This window comes from Pagrus major, chromosome 21 (assembly GCF_040436345.1).
Source record: "Pagrus major chromosome 21, Pma_NU_1.0".
In the NCBI taxonomy this organism is placed as follows: Eukaryota; Metazoa; Chordata; class Actinopteri; order Spariformes; family Sparidae; genus Pagrus; species Pagrus major.
This window is the reverse complement of record NC_133235.1, coordinates 9,318,683-9,340,997: the sequence shown is the minus strand read 5'-3', so window position 1 is coordinate 9,340,997 and position 22,315 is coordinate 9,318,683. Positions and strand designations below refer to the sequence as shown.

The following is a 22,315-nucleotide window of genomic DNA, read 5'->3' as shown; positions in this document are numbered from 1 at the left end:
ATTTTCTTCACAACAAGGCCAATTAGCTGCATACACTTCCTGTATATATTTGTTAGAAAGATTAACGCGACTCCGGCTTAACATCGCTGCACTTCAGACATGCCGACAACAAGGTAGCTAATCTACGTTTAGAAAATGGGAACTCACAACTGTTTATTTTAAGAGTAGTTAACTGTGACGTTGGTTTTAAACCCAGACTTCGACGGAAGTGTTGCTGAGATAGAAGCTAAGCTACATGTTAACATTACCCAGACTGGAGGAGTCTCTCAGCAGCAGGCATTGCTGAATAACTTACAGCAGAGGAATAGCTGGCTCTTCTCGGGCTGAAACAAACCTGCATTACCAAAGATGGCATGGTTCAATCATGTCAGTCAAGGCTCAAATCATCAGCAGCAGCAGCAGCAGCCCATGGACAGCCACAGATTCACAGCCACAGACACCCTGTTAGGCACCCTCACCTCCAGGCTCAGAGGTCCGACAGAGGGGCCACTACACTCCACTCCCAGCCCAGTGGACTTTCCATTAGCTCCCCGGGGTGTATCCAGCCCTCCCAGCCTAGAGAAGCTCTCCTGCTCTTCTCCAAGTGCGTGTCAGGAGAGAAATCCGGAGCCAATCTCCTATGTAAGCCTTCAGGAGCAGCGGTGCGTCCTGAGCTGGTTCCAGGGCTGGACCGGCACCCAGAGAGAGCGGTTCATGCAGGACCTTCTGGGAAAAGCTGTGCCTGGGAAAGTGTGCACCCTCCTAGATTCACTGAGTACACTTCAGGTACTTTCAACACTGTCCATCCTTAACAGATAGTCCAGAGAATGATTTCATTTCTAACATTTAACATCTGTTTTCTCTTCTTGTATCCTGACAAGGTTAAAGACAGACTACCAAACATCTTTGAGTGCCAGCTGCGCCTGTGGACCCAGTGGTTCGAGTCTTGGGGAGAAGAGGAGAGGAATCATTTCCTGCACATGCTGGAAGAGCGGGACCCAGTTTTTGTCGCTTACTTTTACAGGAGCGTAGCCGGGACAGCAGGAAGAGACTGAGCAATGATTGCAATGTGATGGAAAAGAAACAAAATGTGTTGAAGAGGTGACATGTAGTGGGAAATGTGTATTAGTTCTGAGATAGTTCTCTTGAGAGAAATGTTTGTGTAACTGTGATGGGACTTATTGTTGAAGGTTAACCATTTCATTGTCAGAACAGAAGTATTCACTCAATATAAGCTGTTTTTATTCAGTTTCTCCAGGGCTGCGTCACACATTATAACACATCTTTTATAAAGTTCCGAACTTTTTGCTAAATGCTTTCATGGGTGAAGCTCTGCCGTTTAGTTACCCAATGGCGTGAACTTGAAATTAACAGGTTTAACATCTGGTTGTAAACATAGAACAATAAACAAAATGCATTGTTGTATATTTGTTGTTTTTATTGTCTGAAACATGCATCAGCAGTAGTAACAGAACGCATGGGAACATTTCTGCAGTCACAGGGATCGGGATGGGGATACATGGCTGAGCTATGAAACACAAGACAAATAACTTGTCACCGTCTCTATTTTATCCAGTCAGCTGATCCAGGTCTTACCAACACTACTGGAGTGGGACTTCCAACATCCTCAACACATAAATTGATAAATGGATAGATTTTGTCAGTAAACGTTTGACCTACAAATGAATACATAAGAGATCTGGCATCAGCATCGTAAAATGAGATCTGTCCCTTTTTGTAGTCCAGCAGAATGCCCAGCACCAGAGGTTGCCTCTGAATCGGAAGGGTAACATGTGGCCTATTAACAGCTTTGTATTGACCGTTTTTGTTCAGGATTATAGTCCAGAAACCATTACCTGGACTGAATGTCACTGATCCTCTTCGTGGAGCAGATTCACTGGCCATCCCCAGATGGTAACAACGCTTCCCAGCTACAGAGACCTCCCAGTAATGTCTGCCAGTTGAGAAGCCAGTCTTGCCCAGGGCTGCGAGGTGGACATCAAACCGGCCTGGATGGTCAGGGACATTTAGCAATTCCTCACCAGTGGACATCTCACTGTAGTCATCAGACATGACTATTCTTGGGTTTGCTGTGTTTGGATCCAAGGTCATCTTCGCTGTAAACCGGGAAATGTAGTAGATTTGAAAGAAAATTGACATTAAAGATTTTAAGGCAGTACTTTAGTATGTCACTTCCATAAAGTTGTGGAGACCCAAGAAACAGATTTTAAAAGAGAATGGTCAAAATTGAAGTATCAGAGGCTGAGAAGCTGACTTTTGGGCCTTGGCATGGGTCAAACTATAAAACACTGGATGCTACAATTCCCATAATTCAACTAGCCAGCATCTTTCATTAGACCCTCCATGTCTGGTAAGTTTCAGTTAATCATACAGTCATACAGTTATATTTAAACAGTAACTAACAAGTCTGTGGTGTACAGTATGTGTGTGCGTGTTTTTTAATATTTTTATCATGACATTTATGCAGTTTGAACACTTATCATTTAGGATCAAAATGTTGGCATGAAACTGAAATATCAAAGAATCCGCAGGCTGAAACATTCCAAGAAAATAAATGAACCCTTGTGTGACTTACTGGCATAGATCTTCTTATCTTCCACTTCAATCTGTTTGTTTTGCAGTTCTTCTAACTCCTGCTGCAGCTGGTTGAGCCTGGCATCCTTTTCAAGCAGCTGCTGCAGCAGTAGGCGATCAGGGATGGTCGAGGTCGGTTTCTGTTGTCTCTTTAAAACTGTTTGAGGAAAGATAACATGACACACTGGATCTCAAAGATACAGGATCCAACCATTACACTGGTTCCTTTCCGCAAGTATAAACTGACTGAATGTACTTCTTTTGTCTACAGACAGAGAGGTGAACTTACTGCTGGATTCATTCTGCAGGTTGTTATTCACCCTGATCTGTTCTTCTAAGTCCTGCTGCAGCTGTTTGAGGTTAGCATCCTTCTCGTACAGTTGCTGCTGCAGGCGATCAGCATCCTCCTGGCTCTGTTTCAGTTGTTTTTCTAAATCTGTTTGATCAAAAGGATAAATCACCCAAATAAAAATAAAGAAATCAGTCATTATATGGTCAACCCCTAATGGTGAAAAGTCAGGTCAGTCAAATTTGTGCACTTACTTCAGAAAGGGTGCACGCTAACACTTTTAGCTTAGCAGCTACAGTGAAGATTTCAGCTTAGAAAAGGATCTAAATAATGTCTTTTCAAATCAATTTGGGATTTCATGGGTTCTGGAGACTTCACACCCCACACAAGCTGTATTTTTCTGTCGTTCTTTTTTATGTTTTAATACAAGTACCTATTTACTTCAGTCGTCAAAGAGAATGCTGCAACGATATTAACAACAAAACTTGGGGGGTAAATAGATAATGATTAAATTAAAATTTTTCGGTGAACTTTTCCTTTACAGTGCCTATAAAACGTATTCGCCCCCTTGGATGTTTTCCCCTTTTATTGCTTTTATAAATGGAATCATGGTCAATATACAAAAAATATACAAAACAAACAATTTACAAAAGAAAACTCCTTGTTGTCTTTAAACTATATATGTGTAGCTTTCGCTGTATGCTTCGGGTCATTGTCTTGCTTGAAAATAAATCTTCGTAGTCGTAGTTCTCTTGCAGACTGAATCAGGTTGTCCTCCATGATTTCCCTATATTTTGCTGCATTCATTTTACTCTCTACCTCTCTACCAGGGCCTGCTGCTGATAAGCATCCCCACAGCATGATGCTGCCACCACCATGCTTCACAGTGGGGATGGTGTGTTTGTGGTGATGTGCAGTGTTTGGTGTCCACAAAACATAGCATCTAGTCTGATGGCCAAAAAGCTCCATTTTGGTCTCATCAGACCAAAGAACCTTCTTCCAGTTGACCTTGGAGTCTCCCACATGCCTTTGGGTGAACTCTAGTCGAGGTTTAATGAGCTTTCTTCAACAGTGGCTTTCTCTTTGTCACATTCCCATAAAGCTTTGACTGGTGAAGGAGGACAGCCTGCTGTAGGCAGATTTACACATGTGCCATATTTCTTCAATTTCTTAATGATGGAACTAACTGAACTCCATCCCCTGACTTATACTTTTCAATAATCTTTTCACAGAGTTGCTTGGATTGTTCTTTTATCTTCATTGTGTAATTGTAGCCAGGAATACTGATTAACCAATGACTGGACCTTCAGACACAGGTGTCTTTATACTACAATCACTTGAGACACATATACTGCACTCAGGTGATCTCCATTTCACTAATTGTGAGACTACTAGCACCAATTGGCTGGACCTCTGTTGAATTAGGTCAGTCTCTTTAAAGGGGGTGAGTATTTATGCAATCACTTATTTTACGTGATATATTTTTAATTAACTGCTATTACTTTGAATAAATGTGCTTTCACTTAATCATTAAAGAGGTTTTTTTTGTAAATGTTTTGTTTTGTATATTTTTGTATATTGACCATGATTCCATTTATAAAAGCAATAAAAGGGGAAAACATCCAAGGGGGTGAATACTCTTTAAAGGCACTGTAAATGTTCATCACAATGACTGTCTGGATCTCAAGAACAGCTATAGTATACAGTATGTATGGAGTGATAATTAGGAACTCACCATCACACTGGCTGTTGACATTACTGCAGCACACTCTCAGTTCCGTGACCTCCTGCTGTAAGTCTGACAGAGGGAGGAGGTTGAGACATTGGCATGTATCAAACACCAAGTTTTAAAGGAATAGTTCAATTTCTAGAAAACAAACCCACAAAGCATTTATTTGCCCTCTTGCAGAGTTAGAGAGAAGATTCAATCTGATCATATGTCTGTGTGGTAAATATATAGCTACTGCCAGCTTAGCTTATTTTAGCACAAAGACTTGAAACGAGGTGGAACAGCTAGCCCTGTTCAAAGGTAACAAAATCCACCAACCAGCACCTCTAAAGCTCACGTTCAAAAACTGAAGTGTAAAAAGTTGTGGTTTTGAAGGGGGAGTATTTCCTGACCAGGCACAACAAGTAAGTGTATTTCCCAAAATGTCTATCAAACTATGCCTTAAAGACACTACGGTGTAGAGTACATACCTTTGTTGGTGTTTGCAAGTTTTCTGTTCTCTCTTTGTTGTGTTTGTATTTGTTGCTCCAATTCTAAGAGAGAAGACAAAAAACAACCACAACTGCATTGAAAACTGATGATTTGGATGATTTAGTCATTACATGTTAGGATTAATTCTAGATATTTTCTAGCATGAAAAGTATAAAATAATTTGTTGACTGACAGCAGAGACAACATAGTAGAAAAAAAACAAATTGACAAACCGTTGATGTTTTGTTTAGCAGCTCTCTTTCCCAGTTTCTCAGCCTTCTTCAGTTTTGCTCTCAGATCAGCAATCTCCATTACTAGCAGAAACACAGAAACATCTGCAGTGTTACTCTCTGCTTAAAGGAAACCATCATGAGACAAAACTTGAGCAAAATATGAACTTTTCATACTTGAGTTAAAATTCTTTGCATCTGCGTCCTTGAGTCGAAGTTCACTGTCTTGCAGTTGCCGCTTTGACAAATCCAGTCTCTTCTGAAGCTCTGAAAATGATTTAGAGATCAATCAAAGACAAAATTATTCATTAAGTATCTGTGCATGTATTACCTTAAGGCACATGATAATGCAATTTTTTTTTTCTTTACCATCGAGATTCTCAGTGTTTGCTTCCTTGAGGTCATATATCTCATCTTCCAGAGGTTTGATTTTCTTGTGAAGGTCCATAATCTGACCCGCTAAAAATACAAAGCAAACTACTTTTAGTATTCTGGTTCATTTTGACGATTCTGTTTTTTTTTCCCAGATCAAAACTGAGTAGAAGTCTTACACAAATTAGCAATCCTTGTGTCACTTGAGTCCAGCACCAGTGTCTTTTCTCTTATCTCATTTCTGACTTCCTCCAGTTCATTCTCCAGATCTTCGAGAAAGACAGAAAAGATGTTTTATTTCCTTGAAATGTATGAAAAAGTATTCAGAAGTATAAACCTAAATCCTACAGACTGCGTCCCACCTTTAATTTTTTCCAATTCCGCTTGATTCTGACTGTCCGCTTGCTTCTTCAGTCGTGCTATTTCATCTTGTTGAGCCAGGATTTTAAACACTAACAGAAGAAAGACTTGATTAGATCTATTAACTGGATACAAGCCCACGATCAACAATGAAAGAACTATTACAATTTACTGTCCTTTTCAAGGTGACTCACTCAGTTTAGTATTTTCATTGTTTTCATCTTGTATTCCTTCGATCAAACCATTCAATACGTCTTGGAGTCCTGCAGACAAGAGACATCGAATAACATTATATCATGTGAGGACATGTATGTTACATTATTAACTGGTGTTGTTGTCACAGAGATATGTGTCTGTCACTCACCTCTCATCTTAATGTAATCTGTGTCATTTGCCGCCACATTCGCCAGTTTATCAATTTCTGTTTGTATCGTAACAATCTGTATGACTGGAAGGAGGGTTAAAGATTGACAATCATTTGTTAGCTTATATAATATCCATCCAAACTATACATACAGTATAATTCAGTGATTTTGATTCTTTCAGAGGGTTGTAATTGCGTTCTACTCACGCCTTTGTGCTTGAGCACTTCTTGCTTTCAGCGCCTCTGTTTTTCTGGCCAGCTCGTCTGTTTTCGCATCGATCATTTTTTGAAGTTCTGCAGACCGAAAACAAAAAAATGTTTTAACTTGTATATCCTTTGTTCTTAGTACTTTAATCTGAATAACACAACATACATTTTATGTTTCTCACTAAGCTGCATAGTAAGCCATTTTTTAAATTATTGCAACATTTTGTGCACCCACCAAAGGGCGTAATTTAAACAGCAACATGGAAGCTAAAAATATATGACATGGCACATACTGTACTTCATATCAAGCAAGGATGGAATATATCAACATATAAAACATATCAAACTGTGAAGTGACAATGAAACACACACACACACACACACACACACACACACACACACACACACACACACAAACACACACTGACCTTTTATCTTAGTGTCGGAGTCACTTCTCTGTAGTTGTCTCTTGAGCTCCTCTAGTTGTAGAGTTAATGTTGAAACTTGAAGAGCTGAAAGAACCACATTTAAAAGCAGTTACACAAAAGTAATCAAGTTTCTCCTCATCCTTAAAGCAACATTATGTAGAAATTGGCATTTTGTGCAATTCCCCCCCCCCCAGTTTCTGAGTGCAACACCACTGTCGTAAATACAAATCCAAGGTCTGCAATTTGTCAGACTAGGTATGTATAAGAAGAAGAATAGGTGCTAACTAGAAACAAAACTCATTACAAGTCATTACAAGGCACTGTACCATCAAAATGATAACGAAGCTGTTATTTTAAGTTAAGAAAAAAGTTACATAATGTTGCTTTAAATGTAGTGAGTATGTAGATAATAACACAACTCTCATCATAGTTTAAGTAAATAACTAACTGCCGACAATCACATGGAATCAATTTCCATTATCCATTATCCATTAATCATTAGTTTTCTCAATAAACTGATTCACTGTTTGGTAACACATCTCCACCACTCACCAAGTGAAGTCACAGTGTCAGATTTGGATTGAAGTTCCTCCATTTTGGAATCCAGGTCGTTCTGCAGATCTACAAGGACACATTTGTGACAAGGTGGCAGAAAAAGATCAAACATTTTAACGCCTTAAATATTGGCCGATCTCAGAAGGGAGAAATATTTATTTTTAAGAGAAGGAGTTTCTTTATTTGAATTGCATGCTAGTTGAGGTTTTGACAGCAAGCATCGTCTGCTGCCAGGGTCGCCCTCTCTCCACCTTATAATTCACTTCACCTTTCGAGCCACTTATGCAGGCTATCTGACAATCAAAGATCACGAGCCAATCTCTATCCATAGCACACAACATTTCATATCACTGTATGTAGATGATGCTGTTGCCCATGTTTTAAAAAATTCGTAAAATAATAAAAAGAAATACAAAAACATATACAAAAATCTACACTTCTTCCAGAACATATTATCAATCACTACCACCATTAAGGCCTAAACTTTTCTCAGTCTAAATAAATCTTCTGTATGGTACTTAATCCAACCATCTGCTAAACAGAAATAAGACTCTCCTATTTTTTAACAACAATTATGTTAAAACAAGACAATTACCCGTTCATTTCCCACAATAGAGTCAAAAGGTAACAAGTCAGCAAGGCGACACTCACCTTTAAGTTTCTGCTCAAAATCTGAACACTGTTCCTCCGTCTGGTTCAGCTGATTCCGCAGAACTTATACAAAATACAAATGAAAACATTCATATTTAACTGAACTACTTTTCCTCGTTGCAGAAACCTACACGAGGTAGTGCTGAACTCACCATTGATCTCAGCCTGATCACGAGCGTGCTCCTCTGCTTTTTCCTTCAGTTGTTCTCTCAGCTCTAAAAACAGTAAGGTTTAATTCAACTTACGATGGATCTACTGCTAATTCATGATTCAATAGTGTCGAGGGGAAATGAGACGCTCACTGGTAATAGCAGAAGTTGTTTGGCCCTCGTTGTGCTTTTCTTTTGCTAGTTTTCTGAGTTGGTTGTGCAGATCGGTGGCTGTAAGAACTGAGAAACAAAGAAATAATCTATTGTATCAAAATATATTTCTGGATATTTCTCAATAATGAATGTAGACACCAAGTTCCCTTTTACTTACTCATCCTGGCATTTGTCTGATTCTTCTCTTTCAGATCGTTGACACATTTCTGCAGCTCATTCCTCTTAGTTGAAAGATCATTTCTGAGCTCTGAGACAAATTATATTCAGAACCAGGATACAGTAAGAACAATATAATAGACATTTGTAAAGATTTTGTGGAAATTCTTACTGGTTGCGTGAGGGGTTTGTAACATCTGGAGGCCTGACAGCTGTCTCTGCAGCTGCTCCACCTGACTCTGCAGGCTGATCATTTTCAGCACTAAAGCACATCACAACAGAGAGGATAAAATGTAGTTTGATTCAAGTAATCACGTAACAGGATGAAAGAAAAACTTGTAAGTGAAACTTTCTTCTGACAGTTATTTCAAACTTACTCGGTTTTGTGTCTTGCTTGTCGTCTAGTTCAGTGAGAAGGTCATCCACTCTGATTTGCAACTCTGGGAAAGGTCATCAGTCTTTAATGTAGGAATTTGTACACTGGTATTTAAAGTAGATTAACATTTTACACGCTCACCATTGGTGTCATTGGCAGCCGTTTTTTGAAGGTCCGATATCTCTTCCAGCAGCTCAATGACTGTTAAAACTGAAACAAATCAACATGCCGTGAGATTGGCTGGAGTCATTGCCACAGAAATCTGTCAGCAGTCCTCAACTTTAAAGGCTAGATGCCCATGTACTTTATTTATTATTCAATAATTCTCTAAGCTACGCTAACTAGGAATTAGTATTTGTGCTATTTGAAACAGGACTTGGCAACAAGGCGGTGGCTAATACTCAAAACATCAGTGGATTCAGATAAAGCTTTTTTTTTATGGTTTCAGCAAACATTTTAAGGAAAGCAACTGAGATAGATCAATAGAGTTCAGTCCTTTATAACTGTAATCCCAAAAGGACTGCAGTGTGACAGAAACCAAGTCATCTAAATCAATAAAACACTATCTTTCTTTCTGCAACATGATGGGGATTTCACAAAGTTTGGTTCCGTTTCATTGATAGAAGAGCTTTTCTGTCAAAGTATTTAGAAGAAGAAAACAACAACATAAGAAACAAACAAGGAAAACACTCAAAGTTTGTAAAAATCACATAGAATTGGATACTTATATGAGACAGGTTGGAAACATTTAAAATATTTCTATATAAGATTGTAAATGATTTCTTAAAAAGTCTTGATTTTAATTTCTATTATGTCCAACGGTGATTTGATCTATAGCATGGGCTCAGGAATGTGGTGCTGACACATCTGACGGCAGGTGTGAAGTTAAAGATGATTTGTACTTAATCACACAGTATATTGAAAGAAGTGCTCACTTATTCTTGGGTTGGCAACCAGTGTCTCTATGTCTTCATTCTTGGAGTTCAGATCGTCTTGCTTCTCCTCCAGTTGCCTCGTCAGCTCTGTGAGGAGACAGTGAGATGACAGTGAAAACTGGGAGAGGCAGAAAAATCCTTCAATATTGTGACCGCTCACCTGTGATCCTGTCTAGGTCATCTGCGGTGGAGATCAGTTGCCTCAGAGTCCTCAGCTGATCATGCAGGTTTATCACGTTCAGAACTGACCCAGAAAACAAAGGCAACATCACTACAGCGCTTATACTTCTGAAACAAACTATCAGATGAGAAACGGTGCGTTGAAACGATACTCACTGAGTGCTACTTCGGAGTTTCCGGTTCTATTCAATTCTTTGACCTTCTGCTCAAATTCAGTCCTTACGTCTGATAGAAACGCACACGAACACCAATTCAGAACTGAAAATAAAACCTGAATCATCGGAGCCTTTAGCTGAAGTCATGTTTACAACTTACGCTCAGATATCTCCTCAGGTCCAGAGCATTGTTCACTCTTTGCTCGCAGCATCCTCTGCAGCTCTGTCATATAAAAAGAGAAAAACATCATGATGAAAACGCTCACCTGAAACTGTGCTGTGAAGTGTTCAGAGCAGTTTTATCTATGAGAATAAAACAGACTCACCACTTATTTCAGCCTGAGCTTTGGCAAATTCACTTTCTTTGGCTTGAAGCACGGTCTGAAGGGCTGATTTAGAACAAGATTTGTGCAATACTCAGTCAATAATCAGCTGCTTTTCAGCCTGATTTTAACAATAGAAGTAGTGGCGGAGGACTCACCGGTGGCTGGACTTGTTGGTGTTGTCTGGTCTTGCTCATCAACCTGCAGCGTTCTCACCTCTTTCATTATGTTGATGATTGTTATCACTGTTCAAAGTAAAGGAAAACACTTCAAACTTCTGACTTTTAGAGGTGATATACTGTATGTCTACTGTTTTCGTGGACTTTGTTGTTTTTTTTCTTTGTGGTGATAACACGTGATTTAAGATAGAAAGGAATTATTAAAGATTCTGGAAAATACACTTTTAAGGGTAGAATCAGCAATATTTTGGATTATAAACATTCATTTATCAGCCTTTTTTTAATGCTCATACTCACTCAGTTGTGACTGGACATACTCTGTTTCCTCCAGCTGCTTCTGTAAGTATTCTTGTCGTTTTTTCTCCTGCTCCAAGATAACTTTTATCTCTACGATGAAAAAACAACTATCATCATTACAAAATTCCACATTAAACGAGCCAAGTGTGACTTTCAACTTATTAAATCAAGATTCATGCAGCTGTAGGGTTATTCACCGGTAAGTTGGGACTCAGTTATCCTTTTTGTGTTCACCATTAACAGTCTAAGGTCCTCCACCTCGGCCTGCAGCTTCAAAATTTCCCTGGCTGGAGAAAAAAGGGTTAGGGTTGGGGTATGTGAAACTAATGCTGTAGTAAAAACCACAATTAGAACATAAAAGTGCATTTTACTGAGTTGGACACTCACTAAGTGTTGAGTTTCTCTCCTCACGATTCAACTGTAAAATCTTCTTTTTAAGGAGCTCCCCGTTTTGCCTCCATTGCCTCTGGTAATCTGGAAAAGAAACCAAAATGAAGCCACTCATAGCTTAAATAAGGTCACATACAAGATAGAACAAATGATGCAATACCATGAGATCTTACCAGCAGTGTTAGCTCTGGATTCTTTAATGTGGCCACTGATCAGCCTCTGCATCATTGCAATCTTACTGTTTACAGAAATCAGCTCGAGCACTGAAGAGAGAATGTCAGGTTGTGTTAAATCTCAAACGTTGTTAATCATGATAAAAAACACTGACAGATGTAAAGAGATGTACTGACTGGCTGAGACTGCATCTCCTTTCTCTTGCAGCTGACTGATCTTCCCGTCCAGCTGGCCCTGGAGAGCTGATGAGGTGAAAGAGATTAAAGGGTAAGTCCGATAACTTTACACAATGAAGTGTGTTTACACTGCATATGTGAAGAAAGTACTATCAAACCTTTTGTGGCTCTGAATGAAGCTGTATGTAATCTGATAAATTGCCTCCAGTTATGTCACTCTGTGGTTAAGTTGCATTATGGGTAGCTAAAATGCTAAACTACTGTTTTATAGCACAAATGGAGAATGGAGTCTTAAAATCTGTAAAGTGAGACAGTAATATGTGTTATACAGCTGTATGTACCTAAAGTTTGCTAACATAAGCCAGTAACACACTACTAATGATATCAGACCAGGCTGTAGCAGCAAAACCACTGAGTTTGTTGAATTTAGCAAACTTTATGTTTAACTTTATGAATTCAACTTTTTTAGCTGCAAAGGAAGACTGTCATTTCTTGTCTCAAAAGTTACATAGCCTAGCTTCAAATTGTACTTCCTGAATTATGTATTAAAGTATGACTAAATATTTCAGTCGAATGGGCAGCAGTTTACCCAGAATTCTCCTGTCAGGCTGAAGACTAGTTTCTCCTCTTCTTGATTTTTCCTGCTCCAGATCCCAGATCTGGTTTTGCAGTGAAATGATCTGAAGAACTGAGCACACACAAAAGCAAGTCATATCATAACCGCTTACTGCTGTGTATATGAAATTTGTACAAATCAATATAGATCAGCATCTTCAAAGGAAATCCTTGAGACTTCACTGCTGCTTTCAGCTGTTCTACAACTGTCTTGTAAATCTTTTTAAAAAAGCTCTCACTCAGTGACGCGTTTGTGTGGCTTCTTTCAATCTGCTGCGTCTTTGCATTCAGTTCAGTGGTTTTCTCTTGCAGCTCTCTCTGCAGCACTGTGAGACACGAGTTCAGATATGAAACATTTGAATTCAGAGACATTCACTTGATGCTTATGAAGGGTTTCTCACATCATCTGCAGAAGAAAATATCAAGCTGTTGGTTCAAATATTTGAAGATAAATAAAAGGTTTTGGAGTTTGGCTGATGCAGAGCTATAAAAAAAACACTCACTTGTGATGTCAGTAGCACTGTCAGTAGAATTAGCAGCATGTTTGACCTTCTTCTGCAATGTATTCACCTCCCTGGTGAGTGCAATGCTTTTCATGACTAGGCAAAAACATTCATATTAGACAAAGCTGAATATCTGTCTTGTCATTTGATTGAAAAAATCTACAGAAATTTTGTTGAAAAACAATACAGAAAATATGAGAGGTTTAACTCCAGGTCAGGTGAACTTACTCAGAAATGTGTCACTATCAAATGTCTCCAGAAGCTGCTTCATTCTGTTGAGTAACTGGGTTTGATAGGCTGTCAATGAATTAAAGATACAGTTAAACATCGTTGTTCCAGAACATGTTTCACGTCAAAGAGTTTGATTTACAATAAAGAGCTTACAGCCGGTAATAGTAGAGGCTGTCAAACTGCACGTGTCGAGCTGCAGTTTCAGCTGCCTGACTTCCCTCCTCAACCCAAAGGCTTCATTATCTGTCAGGAAGAGTACAGGTTATATCAGAGCAACAGGTGTAACTGATGATATACATCAGAATCTAAACAGATCAGTACTCACCTAGTTGGCTGTTGTAGAGAGTTGCCCGCTGAAGCTGACTGCTGAGTAGTGTCAGCTGTTCCTTTACACCTGATGAGGCATGTTAGTAACCCCGGATGTTAACTCAGAGAGTACAGTATGTCACAATATGTTTATATAGCCACATAGCCTCACTGTGTGCGTTGCAATGGGAATTTTTACTTTTAGCAACACTTTGTCAACAGCACTCATGTTACACCAATAACATACGAAAGCTACGGCTTGTAAAATTGCCACTGTAATGCCACTAGTAATTTTCACTGCTGCTTAGCCTATTCCACTAATTATAATTTGTTTTACATGAACAAAAAGTATAGAGAACCACTCACCTGTGCAGGTGTTGGCAGTAAGTGGCTGTAGGGGAACAACATATATTTGATTGGTTCAAATAAGTAATAAAGAATTAGAATGAAATTTAGTGCAGGGGTGCCCAAGCTTTTTCCCTTAGAGGGCCAAAAATGAAACCTACTGGTGGGACACAGGCCCAAAGGAGCACCTAAATTATTGCATTGTATTGTTAAGAAGAAAAAGGTGCAAGGATTCCGAGTTCCTGCACAAAAAGTCACAGTGCCCATGTTTTTTTGGAACTATAAACAACACAAACCAATCTTTTCTCACTAACTTAATGTAAATATACAAGTTAATACAACTTATTCATTTTGAGTTAGTGAAACTTATAATGTTATAATATAATGTTTTAATTTTCACAATGAAATGGAGTATGGGATATGAATGGATATACTCTACAGAGTGTAATTAACTTATCAAAATAGGTCTCTAAAGAAACAGGACGAGCGTCAGTGAGAGTTAAAATGCCGCTGAGGCCGTATTATTTAATATCTTAAGGTTATTAAACATGCTTTCTCAAGTTCAGTTAACTTTACAATTGGTTTCACAAAAAAGGTAAGTGAACTCTCACATTAAAGACAGGAGTTGAACTTTTTGTTGAAACAGCCCCAAATTAGGCCTATTTACATCACAGTAACAACAAACCACAGGAGATTTGCACAAGCATAAAAAATACTTGTTTCATTCCAATCCATTTATATTATCGAGACCCATGCTTTCTGGGAGGGTTATCTGAAGTCAACAGGGCAAAAGACAGGACATTATAAGGATTGCCTATATAAATGTGTTTTATCTCGCTCATAAAGTCACGGTTTGGGAGACTCACTGGGATCTTTGAAACTATTTCGCCTACCTCTTTAATTCCTGATTGGCCAGTTAAAGCGATCACATCCTGAAGGACTGAGAAAAACAGAGAAAATTCAAGATTAGAGCTTAAAATATTTACATCTTATTCATTGCTCACTACCTGAGTGCAGTATGGCTGGATTTTGGTTCCTTACCATGTCTATTATCAGAAGCTTGAAAGACACAGCAGAGAAGGAGGGGAATCCAACTGAAGTGAGAACCTCCCGCCATTACAGTGTTTCCCTTGTGTCATAAAACTTTCCTCTTCTATCAGCAGCCCTGATGCTTTTATACACCACTGAATGATTGATGTCTGGGGGTGGTGCTGGCTCCCAAAAAAAAGGAGGCGCAAACTAAGGGCCACCTTTAGTCACCCTTGTGTGAGAAATTTAATGAGACCAAGACTGTGAAAAAACACAACTTCTGTTCACAGACTGATTTCATGACATGTTTGTTAGTTACATTGTAGCGGTGATATGGATTTATCTACAGCAAACATTGTGGAAACATTCTGAGAGAAATCAATCAAGGTCAGAGTGTCAGTAGGCCAACTTTTAGGTAACAGGTACAAACCATACCAGTGGGTACAAAATAATCTTTACAAATCTAAGAATATGATTTAAATCATTGACAATTCAACATGTTTCATTCTAAATATAGACTGGAAACTGGAGGGCAAAAAAAATCTGATTAAATTGATATCTAAGTGGGTGTAAATTCCTGTTATTTATACATATTGTGTATACCATAGTAAACAACACAGTTAACGTCCAGCAAATGTCTTCTGTTAATGTAAACTTTCTTTCAGTATATTCCACATAAAATTTGAGGTGACATGTCCTGAAGTTATGATGATAAATTCTGAAAGAGACAAGTTGAAATTGGCATGCTCCTCTATTTACACTGAGCTAATGATTAAAAAGTTTCCCAAGAGGCTCTATAGTGGCATGGAAGTGGCTGAATAATAATGACCTGAAAACTCTCTTCTTGTTCTCCACTGTTGGCCTGGCACTCATATAGTTATAGTAAACAGTATACAGTTTATACCATGTAACCACAATACGTTGTTTCTCTGACGTGTGTATCCTGTTACTGTCCGTGTTCACCTTTCTCTAAAAAAGATCAAACTGTGGTGACATCAGTTTTTGCTTTATCAAAAAGAAATGATACACAGATAATAACGTCTATGCAAAGCTAATATCTGCAAAAGAGCAGCGTCAACCATAGAACAGTATCTGTGTTTTTTTTGGCTTGATTCCCATCTTCTTCCCATGTTTACATTATGTCCAGCGTAGGCGCTTCCCGTAAAGTTCATGTTTTTACATGATTGCGTAAATTTTCTTGACTCTGGACTTCTTTTGTAATGTCATGCCAGTAACCAGAAGTTGCTGAGTTAATTAAATGAGGATATTTTGATGCAGAAAACTGTCATGTTTATGCCTCAACAAACATGGATTTCGTATGGCAAAGGCTGGAGACTGACTTCACAGACTGAGGAGAAATTTGCATCCATGTAAAGGTATGCTAATGAATCATAAGGCTACAAGTTCTGCATCAGAGAATGTGCATCCAATGACACAGTCAGTCACTTCTCTGTGAATGGAACAGCTCCTGAGTCAATTAGGCCAATCAGTCCAAGATGTAAATTTCTGATTTAAATAGTCATTTCACACTAATTACAAAAAATGAACAAACATATTCTCTCTCTTACTTTTGGTTTTATTTACCAAGCTCTTTGAGATATCCTCCTCTACGTCCTTTCCAGTGTAATGGGGGTGAATGAAAGATTTATTCTAATAAAATCTAACAGCAACATGTGTTTCCAGTAACCCTTTACAGTTTTCATTGGAACTGCTGGCAGACCTGTTTAGTGACTACAAACTGAGATGTTACTGTTGAATCGTTTTTAATGGGAATTTTGACTCTCTGTCTCTATTGCACTGCAGTGAATTCAGAAATCACATAGCTGGATACATTAACAGCTCATCAGATAAAAGCAAAACAATCTGCATAGCTGTACATCATGATGATGTGAGTGAATATGATGGACTCATACATTTTGATAGCTTGTTGACAGCAAAGAAAAGGTACTGACTGACTGAGTAAGAAAGGTGTGTTCAAAATCTTTCTTTTAAAAATAAATAAATAAAATAAAAAATAAGCAAATATAGGTCTATAGTATTCTGCATCAATGATGACCATGATGCAAAATATTGTATACTATCAGGACTTAGCATTATAATTTATCTGTTTTGCTTGGCTTTGATAACATCTGCACAAACAATGTGCCCTGTTGTGTCTGGAAGCTTCCCGTAAAGTTCATTGGTTGGTAATGATTGCCTAATGTTTTCAATCAAGGTCATTTTTTTGTGATGTGATGCCAATTTTAGAAATCATTATTTAGTCCTTGCACTACTGTTTCTGCTGTGAGCAAATATGCCTCCAAACACACACTAAGAGTTATTCATGCAAGTCTGGAGCATTTTCTGTACGTTTGTATTGAAATTTTAATGCTTACTTTAAGAGGAAATGGGAACACTGGCATGCAAAAGTCCCATGTCCACTGAACTTAATAGCCTCATAAACAGCAGTTTGGCAACACTGTTCTAAAAGTTGGTAACCCTCTAGCGCCACATTCATAGGATACATTATTTAAGAGGACTACAGCGCCATCGTGTGTGAATTGTTGTAAATTAAACCAAAGATCACCTCCGACTATCACCAGCAAGATAGTTCGCTAACTCTTAACCACGACAGCGTACAACTCTTAAAAACGAAATGTTACTCACCATAAAAATAGCACAATAGCGCATGGGTCAATTACAGTGCCTGTTCTTATTTTAAAGTCATTTTAAGACAAATTTAAGGCTAAAAACGTCATTGGTAGCTCACTACGACACAACCGTGCGGTGCTTACGTCACAATCTGAATTCAAGCGAAGCAGGAAGTCAGCGCGAGTGACTCCTCAGCGTCAACGCCACTCTCGCCCTTGGCGACTCTGCTTCGTTTCCCATGTTCCCGCGAGATTACAGTAGACGCGGTGCTGTGATCGTGGCCTTGAAACAACTAACAGTGCTTACATTCTAGCTGGAGGCATTTTACGGTGTGATATCACAACACCTCCACACAGCAGCTGTGACATTTGGACCGAGACGTTTCCTGTGTGTTTACTCCGAGCGCTATCTGTGGAATACGGTAATGATTTTTTGTTTTTTTATGCAATCGAGCGAATTCTACAGATGTTAAAGTTACATTTCCAGTCTCCTGCGTTAGATAACAACAGAGTGTCGCCCCCGATAAGCATGATTTATAACTGAGTGAAGTCCTGAAAATGAGTCGTCACTTTCTTCTCTCACGGCTTTGACTGCATCTTTTGCGTTATAAAAGCTTCTTGTTATGCCAAAATAACCATTTATAACGAGAATAACAGTGTTATAACAACAGCAAACAATGTTCAAACTAGAAAAAAGCACATTGCTAAAAAATAATGACTTAATACGAACAAGATAACATGAATGTTGAATTGGTTTATTATCAGAAAGGGGGGGGGGTCTTATTATTTTGTTGTTCATCTGATAATACCCTTCCTATGTCTTTGTTATAGTGTGAATATCATTTAACAATCTTTTCCTAAACTTTCATAAATGTACACACTGAGAGCTCACTGATGTCACTCATTACATCACTGTCTGCTGTTGACTGCACATGTTCAATGTTGAATAACAGTGACTGGACCAAGTGAGTTGTGTAAGACACACACAGAAAGCTCATCTAGATTTCAGCTGAACTATGGACAGTGGGTGCGCCACTTCGTGTTGCAATTTTAGTATTTTATCTCCTAGGTGATCTCTAATCATATTTAATCTACTCAACCTTTTCCCCTTAAAGTTACATGGTATTTTTTGGCTTACTGCTGATTGTATGTGGTGTTGTTTCCTCCAGGGAAGATGTCTTTGTCTGGCTGGGTGTGTGTGGTAACAGGTGCCTCCAGAGGTATTGGCAGGGGAATAGCCCTCCAGCTGTCTGAGGCCGGAGCCACCGTCTACATCACAGGGCGCCAGGAGAAGACTCTGAAACAAACCGCTGCAGAGGTGAAAGTTCGAGCTTGGATTTCTGATAAGAGCTAGATCAGGCCACTGTTAGGAAGAGCATCACAGCCAGTCTTTGTTAACCAATCTCTCACGAATGGTGGGGCCATCATTTTGTAATACGTAACCTCAGCTCCCACAATTGGCAGTTCCTCCTCCCTGTCCTTTCCTGGTGCATGACTTAGAGAACATTGCAACTGAAATGTGGATGTTTTTCTTCTCTGTAGCATCACAGAAGTAATGTTTCAGTCAGGATTTCTTTCTAAGGTTCACAGTTGAAATGTTTGTTTTCAACACAGGTGAAGGAGAGGGGCGGAAACTGTCTGCCAGTTATCTGTGATTCTACAAATGACAAAGACATTGAAGAACTGTTCGAACGGATCAAACGTGAACAGAATGGCAGGCTGGATGTCCTGGTTAATAATGCCTATGCTGGAGTACAGGTAGGTATACTGCACTGGCCGATTGCATACTTAATATGGTAGAAATAGACCCTGATCAGAACTGGTACTAACTTTTTTTCAATTTTATATGTTATATGTTTTATATTTATACAATTTCAAAGAGACTCTGGGGATATTATGGTTACTAGTTCAATGGTTGGATCCGTTAAAACAGTTTCTTCACAAACATCCGCTGCTAACACTGGCAGGTTAAGCGAGGTCAAACATGTCATTTACATTACAGTGAACCACATGGAAAAAGGATTGTGTGTAATCCATCCTGCCTGTTGTTGTGGCTTCCTCTTCTTGTTTCACAGGGAAAGTCAGGTCTGAGTGATTGGATCTCAAGTGCCAGACTTCAACGTGTCTTGTGGGAATTCACACCTGCACTTGGAGCTGTCCACTTGTGATCGGATCACTCTGGACGGATGTGGATAGCAGGTCTGATCATTGCCTCACCTGTGGGTGATTTGTTTTTTCAGGCTATCTTCGAGAATATGGGGAAGAAGTTCTGGGAAACCGATCCGACCATTTGGGATTCCATCAACAACACAGGCCTCAGGTATGTTTTCTTTTGCTTAGTCATGTATGATAAGCCAACTGAGTCATCGTCAGCAAACTGCTTAGTCATTTCCTCGCGTCTAGTAACAAATATCGAGACATTACTCAACCTGTATTTGACGTCTAGTTTTGCATTAAGTGTGAGTTTTCTGTCAGGAGCCAGGAGAGTGATGTGAAACAGTGTTTGTTATGTTATATAAAATCAAAATGTATTCATGTGCACTGTGCCAGAGTGGACAAAAATGTTTTGACTTATTTCCATCTTCATTTATCTTACAGGGGCCACTATTTCTACTCAGTTCATGCATCCCGGATGATGGTGGATCAAGGCCGGGGTTTGATTGTCACCATTTCATCTGTGGGGGGGCTGCGGTACCTCTTCAATGTGCCATATGGCGTTGGCAAAGCCGCGGTAAGTTCTCCTCCCATTAAGTCTTATGTTATCAAGACCCAAATCTCATTTAACTCATAAGTACACGTACCCAGTAATTAGCCTGGTGTAATGAAAACCTGTTTTGTTTTATTGTTTGTTTCCAGTGCGACAGGCTGGCAGCAGACATGGCAGTTGAGCTGAAAAGTAGAGGGGTGACTTCTGTCAGCCTGTGGCCGGGTGCGGTACAAACAGAGTTGGTGTCTCAGTTCGTACTGGAGAACGACACAGTAACAGGGATGAATTCTAAGGTAGACTCTTCTCTTACAGAAATTCATATCCTTATCTCAGTTTCTTTTTGCTTAATGTCTGAATTTTCTCTTTCTCAGTTTAAAGATGTATTTGCCAATGGAGAAACCACAGAACTGAGTGGAAAGTGCATTGTCAACCTGGCAAAAGGTGGGATTATCCTGTGTGAGAAGGTATTCACCTCACAGTCAGATTGTTAATTAGAGAGAAAAAGCCAGAAAGGCTTTACGGAAGTGCGCACTTGAGGAAGCATTTACTGTTTTAACAGTAGTCTTGTTCATTTGGAAACTAATCTTTGGTTTCTTTTTCTGCCTGAAAGATAAAAATATGATGTCGCTGACTGGGAAAGTACTCATGACCTGTGACCTGGCAAGACGCTATGGGATACAGGATATTGATGGTAAGTTTGTATTAGCTTTTTGTAATGATTTGTGCTCATATTTGAACTTTTTTTTTTAATGTTCAATCACAGTTCTAATATTTTGATCATGTATTTATTTCCAGGGCGAAGCGTGGTTGATTATACTTCCCTAAAATTCCTCCTGAATCAGGTCCCATATCTCTCCTGGCTGTCCGCTGTCGTCCCTTCATTCCTGCGCATGCCACGCTTTGTGCTCACCCTGGCAAGCAGCCGATTCTGAGCATTTCCTTTATCAGATACTACTGTGTTTCAACTACATGGTCTGAAATGTAGCTAAAGCTGTAGTTGTCATGTCAGTAGTTTCAGGAGAAATCCATTACTGGTGGCTGAAAGGGTGAAAAGACCCTAAACATTTTCGACTGAAAGTAATATTGAAGGAGTATTGTTTAAATCATTGTAAATATACGTATTTTTGATTACTCAATGAATGTCACTCTGTGAAGTTTGAGGTAAACAAGGTAAACATGAAGGGTGCTCGAGCATATTTTCTGTATTCAACATTAACACTAATATCAGCTGTGGGTGAAGCCACAATGTAAAAATGACACATTATTATTCTTACTACATATTGTCTATTTTCTGAAGCAGTATACAAATTCACAATTATCTACAGATGAATGACACATTTTAGAAACATAAAATGTTTTGTATTGTAAATGTATTTTCTGCATTTATTTTTGCATTTACTTGTTGTATTTCTATTAACTGTACATACACACAACACTACAACTACTACTACTACTACTACTACTACTACAGTAACAACTGGTTAAATAAAAAAATATTAACTTGCTGGTGTTTACGCGTCTTGTTCCTTTATTCAAAATAGTATCTCCAAACTGATAGAAAGATGTGTGGAATCTCTTACAGAAAGACAAATATCTGCATCTTGTTTATGTTTTTCTATGATTCAGCATAAACAATGAATTATAATGGCTAACTCTTGAGCAAATCACTGAAATACAACGGGCTTATTTTCTGTCACAGAATATCAACTGATAAGAATTCAGTATATTGCTTGAGGGAACAAGGTATCACTGGAACACTGTTGATTGTATACTTCAATCTTGTTTACAAAACGAGAGAAATCTAACAGGCTGTCTAACGATTTCTTGTTACAACTTGGGTTTCTCCGTATGTGTAAATCTCTCAGGGACTTTACTTTGTTGATACTTTAGGGATTTATACAGTTCACGAGAAACAGGACATAACACGCTGAAGTCACGATTCGACACTGAAGACTGGGTGCCTGATCCTACATGTGGTTAATATTTAACAAAAGAAAGACTAGGACATCACTTTATCTTTTTAAATATTGCAACATGGACGTTTTGGGCAAGACG

The 22,315-nt window shown here is 38.9% G+C and overlaps 3 protein-coding genes across 4 annotated transcripts; 2 read left to right on the top strand and 1 right to left on the bottom strand.

The window, feature by feature from the left end:
- The first annotated feature begins 62 nt into the window (after positions 1 to 62).
- On the top strand, positions 63 to 1,404 carry c21h14orf119 (chromosome 21 C14orf119 homolog). The gene is made up of 2 exons (XM_073491352.1): positions 63 to 765; positions 861 to 1,404. The coding sequence occupies exons 1-2, from the start codon at positions 349 to 351 to the stop codon at positions 1,032 to 1,034; spliced, it is 591 nt and encodes a 196-aa protein (XP_073347453.1). The 5' UTR covers positions 63 to 348; the 3' UTR covers positions 1,035 to 1,404.
- LOC141016797 (uncharacterized) lies at positions 1,395 to 15,080 on the bottom strand. Its single transcript, XM_073491345.1, has 42 exons — positions 14,936 to 15,080; positions 14,788 to 14,834; positions 13,916 to 13,940; positions 13,569 to 13,637; positions 13,397 to 13,486; positions 13,241 to 13,309; positions 13,013 to 13,108; positions 12,749 to 12,835; positions 12,484 to 12,582; positions 11,895 to 11,960; positions 11,718 to 11,807; positions 11,542 to 11,628; positions 11,352 to 11,441; positions 11,155 to 11,244; positions 10,837 to 10,923; positions 10,682 to 10,744; positions 10,516 to 10,578; positions 10,357 to 10,425; positions 10,181 to 10,264; positions 10,021 to 10,107; positions 9,227 to 9,295; positions 9,087 to 9,149; positions 8,882 to 8,971; positions 8,711 to 8,800; positions 8,533 to 8,619; positions 8,383 to 8,445; positions 8,231 to 8,293; positions 7,577 to 7,645; positions 7,025 to 7,108; positions 6,597 to 6,683; positions 6,390 to 6,473; positions 6,220 to 6,288; positions 6,028 to 6,117; positions 5,845 to 5,934; positions 5,663 to 5,752; positions 5,471 to 5,560; positions 5,297 to 5,377; positions 5,063 to 5,125; positions 4,599 to 4,661; positions 2,864 to 3,010; positions 2,576 to 2,731; positions 1,395 to 2,096 (listed from the first exon to the last, which is right to left on the bottom strand). The coding sequence occupies exons 1-42, from the start codon at positions 15,009 to 15,011 to the stop codon at positions 1,543 to 1,545; spliced, it is 3,876 nt and encodes a 1,291-aa protein (XP_073347446.1). The 5' UTR covers positions 15,012 to 15,080; the 3' UTR covers positions 1,395 to 1,542.
- A 1,125-nt stretch (positions 15,081 to 16,205) lies between these two features.
- On the top strand, positions 16,206 to 21,765 carry dhrs1 (dehydrogenase/reductase (SDR family) member 1). Of its 2 annotated transcripts, none has more exons than XM_073491351.1 (9): positions 16,206 to 16,299; positions 18,723 to 18,871; positions 19,168 to 19,311; positions 19,794 to 19,873; positions 20,152 to 20,284; positions 20,410 to 20,553; positions 20,632 to 20,701; positions 20,871 to 20,951; positions 21,056 to 21,765. In XM_073491351.1, the coding sequence occupies exons 2-9, from the start codon at positions 18,728 to 18,730 to the stop codon at positions 21,190 to 21,192; spliced, it is 933 nt and encodes a 310-aa protein (XP_073347452.1). In that variant the 5' UTR covers positions 16,206 to 16,299; positions 18,723 to 18,727; the 3' UTR covers positions 21,193 to 21,765. The 2 variants fall into 2 exon arrangements, with proteins under 2 accessions (XP_073347452.1, XP_073347451.1); XM_073491350.1 differs by lacking the exon at positions 16,206 to 16,299 and adding an exon at positions 17,868 to 17,975.
- The last annotated feature ends 550 nt before the right edge of the window (positions 21,766 to 22,315 follow it).